The sequence below is a fragment of the Serinus canaria genome, chromosome 1A (assembly GCF_022539315.1).
Source record: "Serinus canaria isolate serCan28SL12 chromosome 1A, serCan2020, whole genome shotgun sequence".
NCBI classification, from domain to species: Eukaryota; Metazoa; Chordata; class Aves; order Passeriformes; family Fringillidae; genus Serinus; species Serinus canaria.
The window spans coordinates 9,985,352-10,005,477 of NC_066314.1; the positions used below are offsets into that span (position 1 = coordinate 9,985,352).

Sequence of the window (20,126 nt, forward strand, 5' to 3'; positions counted from 1 at the left end):
AGAATGCAATACTAATTGTCAGTTTTCCTTTTTTGAAACAATAACTCACTGATATGAGAATTTGCTGTCTAGTTTTGCAGCGAGTTTGCAGGGTCCAGTCTACCTTTAGCCTGGGTAGAAACTGCAGCATCTATGTTCAAGTCCCAGATCTATGTGATTGTATCTAACTGATCTCAGTGGTCATACTCCAAATTTTCATGGAATCCATAAACTAGTGTGTAGGTATCTCATTCATTCAGAATAACAAAAAATATCATTTTAACAAGTTATGTCTCAAAATAATGCTTCAAAAGGTATTACCTTTTTATTATGTTTGTTATTCCCTCTGCCTATTAGTGCATACAAATTCTCATCCTGGGGCCTTGCAGGATGATTGATTGAAAGAAAGATACTAACCTGACTTTGCATCAGTGTTTGATGCAAAGCCTGTCATCATAACAAAGATGTTTATCTGTCAACTCACCTTCTGCTCATCTGGTTTATTTTCACATAAAAAATATTAGGCTTGCCTGGTAGCTGAAAGAGGTGAATAAAGTCTGGTAGGCTGAAGTCATTAGAATGACATGTAAAGATGGATCACAGAGCTTAATTTGCACAGAAGGAACAAAAAGTCAGAGGCCAACTCTGACATTGTTTTTCATAAGTTCCAGTTATGAAAAAAAAATATATTGGAAGTTGGTTTATGTCCTATGGCAAGAACACTATTGCCTGGTGCATCTTGTAACCCCCAAAAGAAACCTTTCAGTAGCAGACAGGTGGGAGCTGTGTCTTGAAGCATTTTGAGAAGTGACACTCATGTTTATTTTTTCCCTAGAGAGATTATGGTGGTCCTTTGGTTTGTGAACAAAACAGGCTGAAGATAGTAATTGGTGTCATTGTGCCTGGCCGTGGATGTGCCATTCGAAATCGTCCTGGGATTTTTGTTCGGGTCTCATATTATTCCCGGTGGATTCACAAGATTATGATGACCTACAGAAAACCCTGAAAAAGGCAACAACTCCCATTGAAAGATTCTGGACAGCCTGTAATTAATGTGTAATGTAAAGAACAACAATTTTTAAGTACTTGATAGTCAAGTTTGTTGAGCTTCTTTTAATATTTATGGGTGTTTTTGGTCTTTTTGTCTTTCAGTGTTGTTTTATAAATGTTGGAGTGACTTACAGTATATGCAAGTATGGTGACATATCTCCTGAAGATACTTGAATGGATAAACAATTTTGCAAAGACATTACTGGATGATAAATGATTTTGTAGAAATATATCATATGACCTCCTTGATGCTGCTCTTCAGATTATCTTAGGAGAAACAACTTATAGTTCTACTTAACACATCTTATTCTTTCTGTGAGCTGTATATTTCTCTTCATATGTAACAAAAGCCCTACTGAGAAATATATGCATCTGTCCAGGACAGCATTTATGATCATATTTCTGTTTCTCCCTTATAAGAGTTCAAAGATTTCAGTACTTTATTAAAAAATAATATCTTTAGAAAGCAATATTTTTATTATCGATGGACTTTGACAAGCCTGCCATAAGCAGAGTTCTCGTAGAAGTCACTACCACTTTCTTTTACACGATGCTTACAGACTCCAGTTCTGCACTTGGTTCCTTCACTGTATATATGGTCCTCTAACAGGTATCTAAAACCCCATTTTGGGTAGCAAACTCTTGATCATGTCTTTACAATCTGACCCAGAAATAACTGTGGATTTGCAGTGCTGAAGACAGCATCTCATGCTGTAAAGTAATCCTAAGGAGCTATTGGAAGACTTAGGGCATTAAAAGAAATTTAAATCTAGTATGCCCAAATATTTCTAAACAGACATGTATTAAGAGTTTGGTTGGTTCCAATTATTTCATTAAACTCTGCATTTACAGCAAGGAAAAGAACAGTTCAATCTAGCACCTGGCTGAGAGACTTAAAACTGGGAAAAGTAAGTTATACATTAATAGTTTTTCAGAGACATGAGAACTTCAATAAAACCTTAACTAGATTTGGACAAAATTCTATCTTTTGTATAATTCCTTTCAAGATAATAAAACAATTGCAGAGATTGACATGATCTTGTATTTAATATGGACAATATCACCAATAGTTTAGTTACTTGTTTCCTGTCTATATGTGGGACAATCTTTTTCCTTTATGCTGATAGAAAAAGGGAACACAAAAACATAATCTATGAAAAGTGCTTGTTCTTCTGTAGGCATTTAGTTTTATGTCTGGAAATTTTGTACAAGTATGTTGGCATAGGTGGCACTGATTACCCTTTAATTTCTGGAAAATTGATACAGCATATATCCAATTGTTAGTTTTACTACTGTACATGTAATGGCATAAATAATGGCACTGTTGCTTCACTTGTGACTGTGTAAATTGTAAATGTTTCCAGTAGTGTTTGGTCTGTGTATCATAGGTAGCTGCAGAGCCACAAGTTGGTCACCGTGGTGTGGATATACAAAAGGACATTTCTTGCAGAAGATGCAGGGTTGAATTCTGCCCTGTCAGAAAGCAACCACTTCAGGGGAGATGTCTTGGGAGACAGGCCTTGTCTTGGCTCACCAAATTTTCTTCAGCAGTGCACTTTGACTTCAGTAGGACTCCGCATGCTTACATCTGGTGAGCTGGGATGAGTTTCAGCCCATGCTTAAGAGGCTTGGCTTGCTGAGAATTGTGTCACATATCCAGCGGATTCTACTGGCACATGGGAAGTGTTTCAGCAAGCAGAGCTTCTGAAGTTCCTCCTGATGTAAATAATCTCTTTGGACAAGATGTGACTTCTCTGTACAGCAGATTCAAGGTTGCGGATGCTATGCAGACAGTCTGTCTCAATCTATTCTGGCCACCTCTGAAGGCTTCATGCTCTTTTAGCCTCTCTTACTTACCAGGCCTAAGAGGGCAGGATTTACCCTGTTGTATTTACACGTAATTATTGTCATGTAGGTGAAGAGTGTATTTGTACTAAGTATATACCGACCATATTGAAAGGATTACATTTTTAAGAAAGACTTCAAAAAAACTCCAAGTGAGTTTTGTTCTCAGCCACAAGTAGAATGTGGATAAAATATACAATTCCATGTTCACTCTTTGCATTCGAAGAATTGTCATGTGCTCACTGTATTATATTTGCAGGCATTTTGTTATGTCTATCTAAAAAATTTGAATCCTAAAATATTTTAGTTATAAGCTTCTGCTGTGCAGAAGACTGTGATTTTTTATATATATATATATATATCTCACACACTCACACACACACACACACACACACACACACACACACACACACACACACATATATATGATAAAAAATACTGTTTTTTCTTAGACAATGTGTAAGGATTTTTACCTGTTTGTTCTGGGCAGTGCCTCAGTAAAATAAATTGTGCAGAGTCAATGCTCCAGAACTTAACAAGTTTGTATGCACTTGCTTGCCAGGTACTTTTGCTCTCCCTATCTCAGCATGGAGGGCACCTGAGATCCTGAAGAGCAAGGGAACAGAAGAATAATGATATGTGGTAATGAATCTGTACTTCATTTATTCCTGTGAATATTTCTTGTTGGTACCAATGGTACCGTACCAGGCAATTATTATAACTGCAGGACTCTCTTAAGAAAGGACACGCTAGAGATATTTTTTCACTGTTCTAATATTTTTCTCTCTGTTATAACAAGAGAACCTGATCTAGTGCCCATCTAAATGCTGAAAAGCCCCTGACTAACTTCAGTAGGATCTGAACTTCATAGATGTGATTTAAATCAGATTAGAATAAAGGGTGCAGAACTTAAATTCTTGTCTAAGGACATTCTTAAACTCCATTGAATTTCATTCTCATTCTCTTTGCTGTAACTGATCCTTGATCTCTGAAAAATGTAATTTTAGGATACAAAATTATGGAATTAAAACCTAACAGGTGATTTTGTGCAACTGAAGTTAGTTTAATATTAATTAACTGAACTTAATTACTATTTTCTTTGGGCATTGGAACTGGCTAACACTTCTTCCTTTTATTAAAGAAAACATTTTTCCCTTAAAAAAATTTTCCCCCTATCTCTTTTTATCTCATCAACCTCATGACCCTCAGAAAAATGTAGCTCTCATTGGGAATGTACTGGTCTAGATTTTTGCTGCTACTGCTGAAATCTTTTTCTCTAGTTTAAGATTAAAATTCTCTGAGGCATTCTGCAATCCCTTCTTGCAGGTAATGCAAATGTACTTGACAGAGCTACTTACTTGAGGTAGAGCTTTTCAGATGAGGGTCCAAATATATTTCTGGGGGTCAAAATCTACTCAGGCAAAATGTCCCTTGAATTTAGTGAATGAGATTGTCATAAGAGCAGAGCCTAAGATTTGTTCAGTGCTTTTCCACGTGGATCCTTGTACACATTCTCAGCTCCAAGGCAACCTCAGCAGGAGTTGAGGCTTTGTCATCATCCTTCTGTAAAGCTGGTTGTAAACCAGTTGACCCCCACGGAGACTGTAGGAATCCTATTAGGTTGGTTATTTAGCTTTGTCTCCTTACCAATTTTTTTTTCCCTCCCTCATGTGCACTGGTATATAACTGTTTTTGAATGTTGGGGCTGCTGGCAGGAACTGACATGGCTTTTCACCCTAAATTTTTCCAGTGTTCCTTTTTAAACATACCCTTGGGCATTTAGGTGTCGCATTTTCTTGCATTGGATCTAACTTCAGGGAGCTGCCTGTGGAGTTCAGTGTATGATAAAAGTATTTTTTTCTTATTTAAGATGGAAAAATATTGCTCCCATTAAGTACAACTTGATGAATGCCTAATGAAAAGGGAACACTCTGGTTATAACTTGTAATACAAATCTTCTGTAATTAACATGTTCATTAGTTAATAAAGTTGGTATTTTTGTAACCTTGTTTACTCTTATTATTCTTAATAAAGTATTTTATAAAAAACAAAAACTTAATTAGCATTACATTTCTTATTGAACAAGGCCACAACCCCACTGCAGTTTCCCAGTTTCAATTCCAGTGAGGGATTTTAATGTGCAAAGTAAGGAGGACTGGTGTTGTAAAGATCCTCTTGTGTCCAATTGCAGAATTGAAAATAAAATTAAAGAAAGAGCCAAATACTTGGTGATCTTGTTGAGAGTTCCCAAGACCTTTCTGAATTATTTCTGCATTGAGAATGGTCTAAGCTTATAACAGTGAGAGTAGATTTGCAGTGGAAAGGATGTTCTCAAGCTAAACAAAAATATTTTCGTAGAGTTTTTTTTCCCTTGCAAATTCAGTATGAGAGGCTTGGAATTTTACTTATCTGAATAAATACACTTAACACTTCTGGAAAGGGCTCCCCTCTCAATATCACTTTGTGCTGAGGTACAAAAGATGATGCAGAGAGCAGTAACTTGCAACAAACCTTGCTGCTGCTGCTGCTTAATACCACAACCAGCAGCTACCAGAAAAGGAAATAGGCAACACCCTTACTAACCCCACCAGATCAGTGCCAAGTATTGTCAAACTCCTGTAAAATCTGAGCATTCTGGTGAGCCCAAATAAGGGACAGTAAGCTCATTACTTCTTTGTCATTATCCAGCTAAAATTTCAAAGTTCTAAGCATTTCTGGTTACACTGTGATTTCAATGATTTAAATATATATTTGCTCCAGCTATATCCGCAGTGAATCATTTTTCAAATGGACTCATGTGCAACGTGTTTGAAGTCTGATTCTGAGTTTTCCAAGGAAAACATCACTTTCTTTTTTTGTGTTTTTCAAAAAGGGAGTTTTCTAATCAATCCATAAAATCAATGGATTTTATCAGGATCTCCTGAAATCACTGGGAAGCTTGCAATAATTTCCACCATGCATGAGTGCCTCCAAAGTTATAAAAAAATCCATAAATAGTCCCTCTGTCAAAACAATGTTTTGCTATACTTTTACATTCAGTTTTCAGTATGTTCAGGTGACCTGTGTGTCTTCTGGGAACCATGAGAATTAACTTCTTGTACAACAATTTGCACCACAAAAATCTCTAAAGGGATATTTCCTTCATATTACATTCTGTTCTGCCTTTATCTTTTGTAGCTGCATGAACACTGTAATCTGCAGATGATAAATGATGGAAACCCACATTGATGCTCACTGCTTGTGTTCTGCTCTGTGTTATTTAACAATCCTCATGTAAACAGAGCAGGCCATTTAGTAGGGTTCAGTTGTGTATCTACTCTGCCTTCAAAAGCACAGATTTCTGGACAGCTATGTTCCAATAAAACCCACGTGCAATAAATAGGAAAGAAAACAGCTGGGAGGGAAAAGGCAGACCATAAAAAGATTAACAACAAAATAAGCCCTAAAAGAAAAAAAAATCTTTTTTCATGTTGTCTCAGTTTTTATAACATAGGCTTTATGGTGTGAAAAGCTGCAATAGAATAGTTTAATAGCTAAATCTACTTCACTTTGTTGAGAACACTTGGGAAGATGCAATGACTTCTCCATATGGTCGTAGAAGATATAGGACAAGTTGTTCTCCTGTCTCCGAGGTCCTGATCCTACTTGCATTGAAATCACTGTCAAAATACTATTTTAAAGCACTATTTAGCCCAATCTGGGGCTAATAGATATGTCCCAAAGCTTCCCTCTGAACCCCTCAGACTTTGTCTTGACATTGTTTCAGATCCTGACTTGAAGAAGTGCTCAGGACTGTTTGAGAGTGTCAGAGGGAGAAAGTATACATTTTATTTCAGAGCTGGGCATCAAAGTTCAACTGCAGACTATCAGATTTGCTCAGAGTCTGACTGAAGGTTAGAATTGGTTAATTTTCTTACTATTCAGATATTCTTCATTAAATAATAATAACAACCATAATTTTATCATTATAAATTATTAAGAAGAAGAACAACAGTCCTAAAACCCATGATGAATGCAGTTGCTATTAATCTAGCTTTTATACAAAAAATAATAAATTCTTTAGGGAAAAGCTCCCCACCAGAGCAAATAAATGTACCACTTCAGAGTCCAAGAGATGTCATTTGCTTGAGATATCTCACATTTTATCTATAGAAACTAGTGCTGACCTCAATTGGGTTATTTAATGCATTCTACTGGAAGAAAAATTATATAGAGGACAGTGCAATTCATAACAATTTATCAAAAATTAGGCAAAACCCACAACACTAGAGGTATACACTGGATTAGATGAGGCTAGTGTAAAACACAAATAAGGATACAGTCCTTCTCTTCCACAGAGAGAAGTTTTGCCTTCAGCAATATCTGAGTTTATAGTATTTAATTCAGTTCATATAATACGGACTAAAAAAATCCAGATGGTTTTCTTTTCTTGAGGATTAATGTCAGCATTGTACACACAATGAGCAAATATGCATTTACATCAAGATTGCTATTACAAACCATGTCAACAACAGGCTCATGTCTTGGGCGTAAATATGCCATCTGCTGTTCAGCCTTGTGTTTAACAGGGCCCTCACTTCACAGAGCAGTTACAAAACTGCCATCACAGAACTCCCTCTCCATTTTTTTAATTTAATTTTTTATTTTTTTTTAATTTTTTAAAATGAAATCACCGAATATTTTCTTTAATAGCATTGTGTGTCCCCACATGGGACATTTTTTTCTGTTACATACATTCAGAAAAAGTCCTCAAAATACCTTTAGGAAGTGAAAACTCATTGCAGCCCAGCCTTCAGCTATCTGCCCTGATGTTCCCAATTTCCCATCTAGTACATTAACTCATGGAAAGGAATATTCTAGTGGGCTAGATGGCTTCTACACATCCCACATCAGCAAAGCCTGGAGAGGTGCTCCACAGCCATCCATACCAAACCAGCCTTACATTGCCAGAGGTCTGGTATGGCTGAGCATCAGAAGCACAAAAATTACACGTGGACACAGAAACAAGTGCACATCATACCCACCCAAATGCACCTGAATTCCTTCACAATGGTTAATGGTTCTTTGTTAATCTAGAATTAATTAATTCTCAGTCTACACACATACTTCAGGAGAAGGATTATAACCTGGGGTTTTCCTTGTCCCAGTGCTGTGATAACTCAAGTGCCTTGGCACAGGAACATGACAGCATGTGAAGAGAGGTTGTCCTACCAGGACAATTTATCTCACTTTCAAACTAACCAAGAATAACATGGAGAAGTTTTATAGTGTCAGCCAGAGATATGAATTTTTGATATCCTGATTTGGCACATTTGTGATGACAAACATTTGCAGTGTAAGCCTGAGCTGGAATAAAAACTTACATACCTCTTATCCTTTGGCCATGTTCTGGATTAGCTGGATCCAAACCAATCCACTTAGGTCTGCAGTGATTGCATGTTTGCATATGTCTTTGTGGGCATGTGTGCATGCCCATGTGTGCAGAGACACATGTATCAATTCTTCCTGGCACAAAACTCTGGGATGGCTTTTTATTGTTCTGGAAGCAGAAAATGTAAACTTGGCTAATTTTCAGGCATCTGTGTTCTTGTTTTGATACATTGGTATAACTATAACCTGCATCTGAAAGCTGCAATATTTAAAAGTTAAAAAAGGTCAGCCTTGGCCCTTAAGATGCTCAAATGTTTTAGGGAATCAGTGCTAACCACCTGTATTTACACTGTTATTGAAAGAGTGCATGGGCCTTTGGAGATCCTTCTAGATGGTTTCTTTTTCCTTTCATTCCATTTTAATTTTTGGTCGGTATCACGAGAGGCTGGCCTTAATTTTAAAACAGCCTTAAAAGCAAATATTCTTCCTTTAGAAACCTGCTTCCTTACCTGAACTCTTTCTGGGCTGTTATCTTAATTAATTTGGTTTGGAGTGTCTTCTAAAGTCCTATTTTCTCAGGCTGATTTCTCACATTATTTTTTTTTTTATTTTATCAGAGACACCAGGCTGTATTTGCAAATGTTTTTTTTTAATCCCTTTTGATGTTACTTAGGGTTAACAACTTTTTAATTCATGTAACTCCCTAACACTAATCCCTGAGCATTAATTCCTTTAACTTTCTTTGTAAGTTTTTTAAGTCCTACCTTCCTGTCTGGTTTATACATATGGCTGGAAAATAAAAGGAGAAAAAAAAAAAAAGAAAGGCTTTTCAGTTTTCTTTAACTGGCCTTTGCGTGAATGCCGCTAAATTTCCTTATCGGTACTTTTTCCCATCACGACATGCAGATCTTACCAACTCAGTCTGCAGGAACATGTCAGTTTTATTGGTATGTTTGACAGAGACCAGGCTGGTTTCCAACTGAAATCCATTTGTTTTTCCTCCAGCCTGCCTGCTACACCTCCCCAGGCTCACTCTCTGTGTGGCTTCCTCCAAAGAGGTATTTCCCTGCCTGTTTCGGTATGTATTGCACATTGCCTTTCAAAATTGGCAGCAGAGTTTCTTATCTTTCCTAAATTACCCTGTGGAGGGTGAAATTTTCTTCCCATTTCCCTGTCAAATTTTTCAGGAGAGTAAAATACTTCTTACCTTTAAAGCAATTTCCAACTAAAAGCAGGAAGGAATCGGTGAAGCTGATGTGATCTTGGACAGCAAAGCTCACAGGGAAACATCTCACTTGAGCATAAAGCAAAACCCCTGGATGTGCTTCCCTGTTAAATATTCAAATATAGTCTTGGGATTCCCATATTCCTCTGAATGGTGATTTCAGACACTTGAGAAGAGTTTGTGAATTCCTTTCTTGGATCAGACATGGTGAGGCAGGGGCGTTTGCAGAGGCTGCTGCAAAGAGTGATCCAAGAGGCTGCTCAGCACTGCTGACAGACAAGGTCACCGATTCTTTTTCTTCTCTACTGGGTTTCCTTGCTTATTTTCTTGTTTGCCTTGTTTGTTTGTCTGGTACTTTATTATTCTATTCTAATGCTGACAGGAGGAAAATAAACAGGGAAGAGTAGGGCTGGTGGAAGTGTTGTGTTTGAACTGTCTTCTGGGTGAGATTTATGGTCTGCTAAGGACAGCTTTTTGGAAAGTTCTCTTCAATCCTCTCTTGGCAGTTTGTTCGGCCTCCTTTGCTGTCTGACTACACTTCACTTTCTCTGTTTGAAAAGTGCTTTGCTCATTATCTTCTCTGTGAGGGTGGAAGTGATGAAGTCACTTTGTGTCTCTCTCCCCTTTCCCCCTCCCCACGCCGCTATCTCTGTCCCTAGGTGCCAACTCAGCAACAGCACAGAGCGCTCACTGCAGGACATTTTCCCTCTGCAAAATCCTGACCCAGGGATACTTGAGCAAACTTGTATTGGAGAGCAAAATACAGCAAAGGCACGGAGCAGAGTGGCATTTCCACATTTGCCTCACTCTCTCCAGAGACCATGCCTGTAATGACAACTGTGGTGTGTGAGAGTAGACAAAGAAAACTCACTCTGGAAAAGAGAAGAATTGTTAGAAAAGATTGTTGCTCGTACAGAAGGCTTTTGATTGCTCTTCAAGATGCTCGTCCGCCTGCACATGAATAGTGAATAGATGCCTGGTGTGAATCAGAGACATTCTGCAGAGACAAATGTAAAGGTTAAGGGCTACCCTCCGGGAACTTTAGGTGAGAGAAAGCAGCACAATCATTTTAGGTCCCAGCCCATAGGAGTGGCCACTGAGGAGCTTGGGAACCACAGAGCTTCTGACCACAACTCATGAGCTGTATTGTTTTCAGGTTTTTTTCTTTGAAAGATAAATCTAAGAGAAGAAATTCAACTTTGAGGGAAAAATTTCAGCAAGCTCTACTGAAAAAAAATCTCAGCAGCACACCACTGACTTCCCTGAGATCAGCTCTTTGCGCATGGAGTGGTTTGGTTTGGTTTTTCTGTTTGCTATGGGCAAACTGAAAAAGTGGCCTGAACCAGTTTATGTCTGTATCTGAATTTAGCCAGTCTTTTGAATCCAGCTCAGAAGATGAAGATCAAGGGAAGAAAAGTTTGGGGGTTTTTAATGTTCTTTTTCAGGCCACATCCTTCCTATCATTTTCCCAATTTTACATAATCATTAAAAGAAGAAATGCACTCATGCAGAAAACAAACCAAGCCCTTCAAGTGAGAGCATATAGTAATTTCATTCAAAAATGCTTCTTTTAAGGCACAGAGTCTATAAAAACCACACCAAGAGAATACTGTACTCTGTGGTCATTTGTTAGTAAAGCTGACAGGAAATCAAAACTGAAAGGATTCTTCTGTAACTGCCAACTTGCTGTAATGGAAGCCAGGGGAAATATATTTATCTGTTTACTCGACTAAGAAGAAAGAAACCAAAACATATTTTCCTCCAATAGTAAAAGGAGATTATACTGTTACTAGTCACTTGTGTGCTAGACTTCCCTCCAGGCCTTTCCTAATGTTTTGTCTCACATTCAAAACAAATAAAATATGAGCTCTGAGGAAAAGAAAACATTTCACAGATTATAGGAACTAAAAAGAACTTTAGGTGCCTAGCATTTCACCTTATAGCCTAAAGGATATTGCCCAACACTACACATTATTGAGAACCAGAGTTTTGCAGAATTTTTTTGGAAACAGATTTCATGCCTGTCATGTGGTAGAAAACTGCATCTGCAAAGGAGGATAAGACATTTAGAATATGACTCACTAGTTTTGGTTTTCCCTCCAAAATTTATTTTTATTGCATTGGAATAAATAACATGAAATATAATGGATCTGATTCTGTCACCTCACCATGCTTAAGACTTGATGATCCTAAAAGTCTTCTCACAAAACAATTCTGGACTTCTTGTAATGGATGATAAATCAATTGAATCATAGGATGGAGGCTACTACCAATCTGATAATAATGTGATATCTACAGTTAAATCTCAGTAAAAAACAGTTTCATGATGATGTGAAGAATAAAAATAGTATTAAATATTCCAAGGCCAGACTCAGCAGTGGATTTTATCATTGTTACATGGTTTTTATGATGCAGAGCTGCCATAAATGTCTTCAATTAATGTATTTGCAGAACTTTTCCTGCCATGTAGCAGTCAAAACCAGATGGCAAATCTTGTCACAGATATTTCATTTGATTAATTCTTCTGTCTGGGCAGATTCAGTGCAGTCTGTCAAACCATGAAGATAAATAAAAAATTAAGATGTTTTTCCTAGAGACTGCTAGTTGAGTAAAGCTTTAGTAGTTGGAAGATGGCAAGAATCAAATGAATTTTTCTTTTTTTATCTAACCATGGATATTTACCCTAACAGGGTATCTTTGATGTGAATCTTAACATAACTCTTTTTAGGGTAGTTGCATGAGGGTAATCAGTCAGTTTATAGTGAGCAAGATAGTTCCACCATATAAATAACACTTTAGGTTTTGCCCAAGTTTAAAAACCCACAGCAGGAACCATCATATTTGTAGCAAGAGATGAATCTGCACATGTTACCACCACACATCACATCAACAAGTTTTGCCGTGGTTTTTTAGGCTTCTCAAATTCTGTCATAATGTCCAAAGTGCTGAGAAAGAATCTCTTGCATAGATGCTATTCCTAAACACTGAATATATCTATGGAAAATCAGTGAGAGCAGGTAGACTGTAACTTATGATTTATTTAGCACCATAATAGGAATGTGAACATATTATGCTGTAACAAAGAACTTAAGTCCTTATTTGGGAACATAATTAAACATATGTTTAACTTCAAGCATAAACTTAAGACCCACTGACAAATGCCTGCCTTTGAAGATGCAAATAATCCAGTGAATTTATAAAGCATTGTGGCTTTGGCTGAATGTGGGCAAGGACTCCATTTAGGGATGCGTCTTGTTTATACAGTGCCTAAGACAGGAACACCATAAACATAAAAAAGACTCCCAAAACTGACATTAAAAATGTTAATGGTTCCCTTTAATTCCTCTTCTCTTTTCAAAATAAAACTTGAAATGACATTCAAAGGCTCAACAATGGCAATGATATGGGAGAGAACCAATTGAAATTTTCTTCTGATTTAACCACAGTTTGTGTGTCTTCAGTGAAAATGTGGTGCCATGGTTTAGTCTTCTGTATTGGATGCCTTATTTCATGTCTTTGTGCTATTGAAAGGTAATGCAGAGAACACTTTAATATGGTTGCATTTTAATGACATTCCATCCAATTACTTCAGAACCTGTGGGGAGCACCTATAACTGGCCTGTGCTCTGGAGCTGAATTTAGATTTTATATCTCTTCAGCATCTATATTACTCGTCTAGACACATCTCTTAGGATTCAGAATTACAAATGACAGATTGTATACCAGGCCTGACATTTATGTGATTGAATATACAGATATCTTTATAATATGATGATAACTGTATCTGATATGTGCTTCATCTAAAATCAGAATGAAGCCTAAATCATTCACAATGGCAGGGTCAACACCCCTTTATGATTACATCAGAGAGTACAATATATCTTTATATGTGCAAGTCATGTCTTGACTTTCCAAACTTTTTTCCATAAATTAAAGTCAGGTCTATCCTCAGAAGGCATGAAAGATGATTAAAAAAGACTCAGAAATTATTTTTAAAATACTACAAATAGTTAAGTCACATGATTTTTTTGAGAAAACCAACTGAATTGTGTTCAAAATTTATTCTATGTCATTTAGTAAAGCTAGATTCCACATTTCTACAAACAAGGCAATTGCTGTGAGATTAGCATGGTAGATTTGTGGATTAAAACCAAATGCTAATGGCAAGTGAGGATTCACATGGAAGAACTTGAGGACATGTTCCTCTCTGGAGAAAGAATGAGTTCTGAAATAGTTCTTTACAATCAACATCTGCATTGATTTTATTACTATTAAAATTTTATTTCTTTTACTGATTGAACAATAATTTATTTGAGTTGTATTCAGTTTCTGTCTTTGCCTCTGACTTTTCAAGATTAACTTTATCTTTGGAGTTCTCTCAGCAGCCCTACTATCCCTGCCTGTTCCTGGCACTCCCCTCATCCTGCTCACAGCTCAGGACCCACTCCAGGAACTGCCAGGTCTCATCCCAGGGAGGCTGTAGGATTCTGTTTCCACCTGTCCTGGCTCATCCCAGCCTCAGCCTGCCCTCATTCCCACAGAGGTTCCTGATGTCCAGGGCTCTGTCTGTCCCTCTGCCTGCCCTGCCTTGCCCTGGCTGCTCTGACACCCCCGGCCCCTGGCACACGGAGGCACCAGCCCTCCTGGCCCCACAGTAACATTTATTCTTCATTTTTAAATAATTATAATACCTTTTTTTCTCCCATTTCTTATTACCAAATCAAGATTACCAGAACCAAGCTTCTGATGCTCCTTTCTGCTATGGTCAATTTTGTTGTCATGGAAGAGGAATCAGTCAATGTGAATTAATTTGTTTGATATGAAAGATGCTCCACATTTTTGCCCCATTCAGTACATTTTTCAAAACCTTCCATTTTCGCAACTGAAAATTTTTAACTTCTAAAGGACAGACTTTGTTTCAAAATGGATATCAAAGGTTGCTCATTAGAAAGTGCTGGGGAAAAAATTTTGCTTGTAGATAGGAGGCTTCATTTTTAAAATGTTCTCCTTTCACAGTTACCTTTTATCTTAATTCAGGAACAATTTTAACTAATTCTAATGAAAACACCTCCTTTGTTGGTTTTGTGACCCATTGGTTGGGGTTGAGATGTTCTGGATGAATTGTCAGCATGCTGAACAAAGACACTGGACACTGTCAGGGAACACTTATATTTTACTGTATAGTTGCCATAACCTCAGCAACCAGCCCTCTATTTAGACTGAAAAGATGTTGGTTAACAAGCCCTTAAATTCTTACAATACACTTCCACCAGAGTGGGGGCAAACAAGCCCTCAATTAAATACACTTCAGTAAGTTCTCAACTCCCTCAATAAACTCCTCAAAAGCTGCTGGCTCACCAGCCACAGCACACCAGCACTCAAGGGCACTGGCTAACAAACCACAGCACTGCCACAATGTCCCCACTCCCACAATAAAGTCCACTAGGGATAGGGGGAAGAATATGGGAACTGCACTTTGCCCAGGCAGAGCAAGGGAAGAAGACAAAAAATATGACCAGTACTTAGCTCCTACACTGGCCTCACCATGTGGATGGTCTGTAGCTGGGATTGCAAGGACAAAGAAAGAGAAAGAGGAAAAAGTCAGAAAGAAAAAGAGCCAGGGAAAAGAGAAGGGAAAAAAAAGTGAAGGGGCTTGATCTGCTCTCTTTTATAGTTAACCTGATGCTTGTCTCTTATGTAAATTAGACTTCTCACACATTTTGTTCTTTCCTTCACAGCCAGCCCTTCTCCTCAGAGTGAGGTGGGGGGAAGTGGACTGAACCCCAGTCTCCAGGAGGAGCAGGAATTTGGATCAGGACAGCACTGCCCCACCTCTGTGGGACCCTCTCCTGATCACACACTTCCTGTAGCAATACTCAGTGTTTGAGATAAAACATGCTTAGGTCTGGTCCTTTAAAGCTGAACATCAGTGCTGAACTCAAGGACACAACTTTGTTGCAGTTCTATTACAATTAATGCTTCAAAATGCTCCGCAAGAGGCTGTTGCTTTCTCCTGAGTCCTTATGACATAGAAAGGAAATTGAGAGACATTTGCCTTCATTTTGCTATAGAAAACAAAGGAGATTCCATGCTTCCAAGATTCATGAGCTTTTGTTATTCCCAGATACTTACATCAAAAACTTTGAATAGAACATGAGAAACAAGAGAAAAATGGTGCAGTTTTCAAAGGCATCAGATCTGAACATAAGGACCTCTAAATCCCTTACATGTGTGAAAACACAAGCTTTGCCTTTGTGTTTCTTCATGTTTCCTGAAGTAAAAATTTACAAATTTTGGATTTATTTACTAGGTGTGAATTTTTTACTTTTAACTGAAATAAACTGTATATCACAGTTGCTGATATAAATGTACATATACATTTAAAAAAAGAAACCTACCTTTCTTCCACAGTGGAGATTATCAGACATGAAGAAAAAGAAAAATTGAACATCTTTAAGAGAAAAGAAAATAAACTATTTACTGTTTTATTTTAATCTTATTTTATTATTCCACTTTGAAAGTGGCTATAACCCCATCTATTTGATATTAATTTGATATTGATATTAAAAATTATGATAGATATTTCAGATACTGTAAGATTTTAATTTCACATCAAGCTATTTTTACACATTAAATTTTCATAATATTTTCCTTATTATTGAAGTAACTAAACATGATAGTGGCTGTATCCACCCAAAACCAAAACGCACACATTTTTACAGCCATTGTGTACAAAACTTTGGTGCATGAAGTAATATATCCAAGCTGAATTGAAAGCGTAAGGGAAACTTTAAAGAGGTAGAACGCAACCAACATTGAAAGTTGGCAAAGATGTTACACAGTTTAACACAAGCTGTTCCTCTCTAATATCATAGTGACAGTTTCATACAAATGACATTTCGTGAGTAATAAAATGACAAATACATCATTAAAATTAGAGACAGATTGCTAAATGGATTAGACTGCAAGTATCTTGGTTTTTTTCCTTACTTTTCCACATGCATATTTCATCTTGCTGAAAAACTATATGCCAGTGTTGTTCATATTGCCAGACCTTTAAATGAGTTTTTAAATCCATTCAGTTCTACCATGAAACAGCTCTTTGAAGGGAGGAAATTCAGCACTGATTTTTTTAGTATCCTTGAACAAACCACTCCCAAGCTCTTGGATGCATGAAGTGCCAGGCAAACACAGGGCCTTGTCCATGTATCAAGTTATTGTAGAACAATGAAAGGGCCTCATTTTTTACATTGCTTTTCAAATATAAAATCTAGTTAAGTGCTCAGGTTAGAGTATCAAAAACTATTGCAAATCTTGGTCTGAAAGTATATATAAATGATTAAAATATTTGGGGTCTAAAATAGAAACCAGTCAAACAACATTCACACAGGAAAATACAAGATGATAGGAAGACAACCAAATAAAATAGACTCCTCTCATAAAGAAGCTAAGAGGCTAACAAAATAGATATTTTAAAAAATAATCAGAAAGCTATCTAGGACATCAAACATGAAGCGAGGTAGGCAGAGTTTCATTACAGTTTGTCAGAATCCTGTGGTAAACAAACCATAGTTTTGGGTTTTGGGCTCATTAAGATTATTTACTGTAATGTTAATTGTAGAATAACTTAGGAGTAGTTTCCTAGTCTTATTTAAATCCTTCAGGAGTCTACTGATTTTAGGATCTATTTTTGTATGTCATTCCATTGTAGACTTGAGCTACTTATCAAGGGTGGCTAGAGTATGTCTATAGCCCATGCAATAGCAATAAAAAAGATGATGTTTCATTAAAAGGGGAAATAAAGAAGTTTGGTTTCCTATGGATGTGTCACTCTTAAATATCTTGCTCTGTAGCAACACCAAATCTGCCTCACTGAACAATATGGGCAGTTATGAGGGTGGTCCAGACCTCTGTGTGTGCTGAGAAATAATTTTTTAGAGACTTTTACCCTTTTAAAGTGAGTTTGATCGGAGCATTCAAAAGTTGTTAGGGAAAGACAGACCAGCAGATGGGCCTGGGGTCCACCTGGGGACCACCTGAAGGGTAGGGGCTGCCCATGAGCCAGCAGTGCACCATCACAGCAAAGCAGGCCAGCAGCCTCCCATGCTGGAGGGACAAACACATTTCAGGTCTTGGAGCATCTGACCTAGGAAGAGAAGCTGAGGGAGCTGGGACTGTGCATACATGATTCTGTGCTCCTGTTTCCTTAGGAAACTCATCTGAACACGTGTATATGAAATCATCAAAGTAGCTGTGCAGCTGGTTCTTGTTTATTCCTTCTCATTGAACAAGTAATTTTGCTTACTGGAGGCTACTCATACATCCTGCAAATCCCATCTCTTGTAGAAAGAGAGAGCATTCAAATGGAAAAAACTTCACAGAGAACACCGGATTAGTTAGAAGCTCCATACGTTTCTCTCACAGTGATTTGTTAGCCAAACTCCTCTTTTATGATAGCACTAAAATATCCTTTACTGGGGAAACTAATGGGCATCTTATCAGACAACCTTCTTAACAGTGTTCCAGTGGAAACCAGCAGGGATCCATTTTAGAATAACTGGACACAAGAGAAAAGAATCAAATAATTTTTTTTTAACTTTTTCTTCTGCAAAAACTGTAGAATTTATAAATTTGAATGGTAACTGCAGCCTGTAGGAGTAATCTTAACTTTAACTTGTCACTCTTTGATGAATTTGCAAGCTATTAAAAAGGAAGTGGAGATCCCACCAAATTGACCATGAAGAAGTATGTACATCTGATACAAATCAGGGCTATTAGTGGCTTGGTAGTTTCCACTTTTTGTTAATGAACTGTGGAAATGAAAAATTGGTACACTTGGCCAAGTAATATTGTTCATAATAACCTTCAGGATTGCAGTCGTCTTGGATCTAGCTGTACAAAACTGTCTTTATGCCAAGGCACAAGTGAGAGAAACAGCACTGAAAAATGTTAAAGGGCCTGGAAGGTACTGAGTTAGTCTGGTGAAGGACTAAGAGCCCTTGGCTTCAACTGAAGCAAAGACCCACTCAGGGTGAGTACCTCACTCTGTGAAATAATCTTCTGATTAAGCATGTGCTATTTCCTCCTCTCCCGAAGTAAGTGTGTGCACATTAACATCTGTAAATGTCAGACAAGTGATCTGCTGTATTGAGCAGTCTCACTTTAAACCTGTCTAATGCATGTCCTGTCTTTGTAAAGATACAGATGCTTTCTGTGGTCCTATAAAAATGTGCATTTTAATGATAAATGGGACAGTTTATAGTTCCAATTATTCTTGTCTCCTTTGAAGCAGGAAAACTGGCAATCCCTTATCTAGACTTTAGCAGGTTGAGATAAACCTCGATAGCAAAAAGTATCTGGGATTGTCAGAGCTTTTAGCTACAGTAAACTGCTTAAACTGAAAGCAGCTGTTAGTCAAGAGGGAACAATACCCATTCATTTGTAAGATGTTCTGTGGCTGGGATACTATTAATGAGTTTTTTCTTCAGACGAGACTATTGTAAAAAGTCTGAGTTACACATACAGACACATATGCACAAACATGCACAGGCAGTGATATAACACACATAGAGTTTGAAGAAATCTTCTTTGGCTAATACAGAGTAGTCTCTTGGAAGAAATAATCCCTGGAGATCACTGTGTTCAGAAAACTATGGTTTGGTTCCAACAGTATAAAAGTGAGATTTCACTCACAGTTATGAAAATGTTATTGTTGCCTCTACAGATCTATTATTTCCATTTAATGTCTGAAACAGTAAAATTATCCTCACTGAGAAATCCTATTCTGTCTGCTTCTTATTTGTTCTTAAGTATATTGGAACTACATGGACAGTGCAGTCTTCTATCATGTCTTCTGAATCACTACCAATGAATTTCCTTTTATTATAGAAGACAATGACTCTGCCTCCTTCTGGGTTTTGTATTATGTTTCTTCTAAGCTTCTATTTAGTTTTCTAGTCCAATTTTAAATTTGTGTTTTAGTTGATACTGTCATCAGGAAAAGATACTAATTAAATTTGTAGCACATCTTCAGTGTCCTCACTTTTTTTACAAAAACACTCTTACAGTCTTAGAATTCTGTGTGGACTTATTCAGTCAAGAATGAAGTCTCCTGTAGTTATTAATTATGTACCCCAGTGCTCTTAAAATGTCTATATTATGCACCTATTTTCCCAAACCAATCTCCTGATAATATGAAAAACCAAATCTCCAAGACCAAAGCTGTAAGTGACAAACATCTACAACTGACAGTGGCAACAGTATATATTATTTGCAAGAGGTAAATACTTAGACCAGTTAAAAACCTCTTTTCTGTCTACAGAAGTCTCAGTTCTGTTTGATTTTTATGTGGTTTCTGTGCTCTTCTAATTAACTAATTTCTGTACTAATGTCTCAATCAATTCTGCTGGGATTACAGTATATTTTCCTTAGAAAAGCAGTTTGGACAGTCATGAAAGTCATGCCCTGTTCAGGCTTGACTTCCAACCTACACTGATACTTGACTTTGCAACGACAGGGTAATGTCAGGACTCCTTTCTGGAATTTACCTATTAGTTCACTATTGGCTATGAGACAGGGGTGAGCATCTAGTGGAAAAGATCAGGCTGGCAAAGGAGAAGGTTTGGGTTATAGTAGGTCATCTCCACACAGTTTATCC

General features: G+C 37.4%; 1 protein-coding gene across 5 annotated transcripts in view; it reads left to right on the top strand.

Moving 5' to 3' along the window:
- HGF (hepatocyte growth factor) overlaps positions 1 to 2,061 on the top strand; it is a 54,833-nt gene extending 52,772 nt beyond the window's left edge. For 2 of the 5 annotated variants that reach the window (XM_018910326.3, XM_030238582.2), the window contains exon 18: positions 815 to 2,061. In XM_018910326.3, the coding sequence (XP_018765871.1) occupies positions 815 to 985 (171 nt within the window). In that variant the 3' untranslated portion in view covers positions 986 to 2,061. The remainder of the gene's footprint in view (positions 1 to 814) is intronic. The other 3 variants (XR_003946019.2, XR_003946020.2, XM_050969957.1) reach the window with 3 other exon arrangements.
- Positions 2,062 to 20,126: the final 18,065 nt, after the last annotated feature.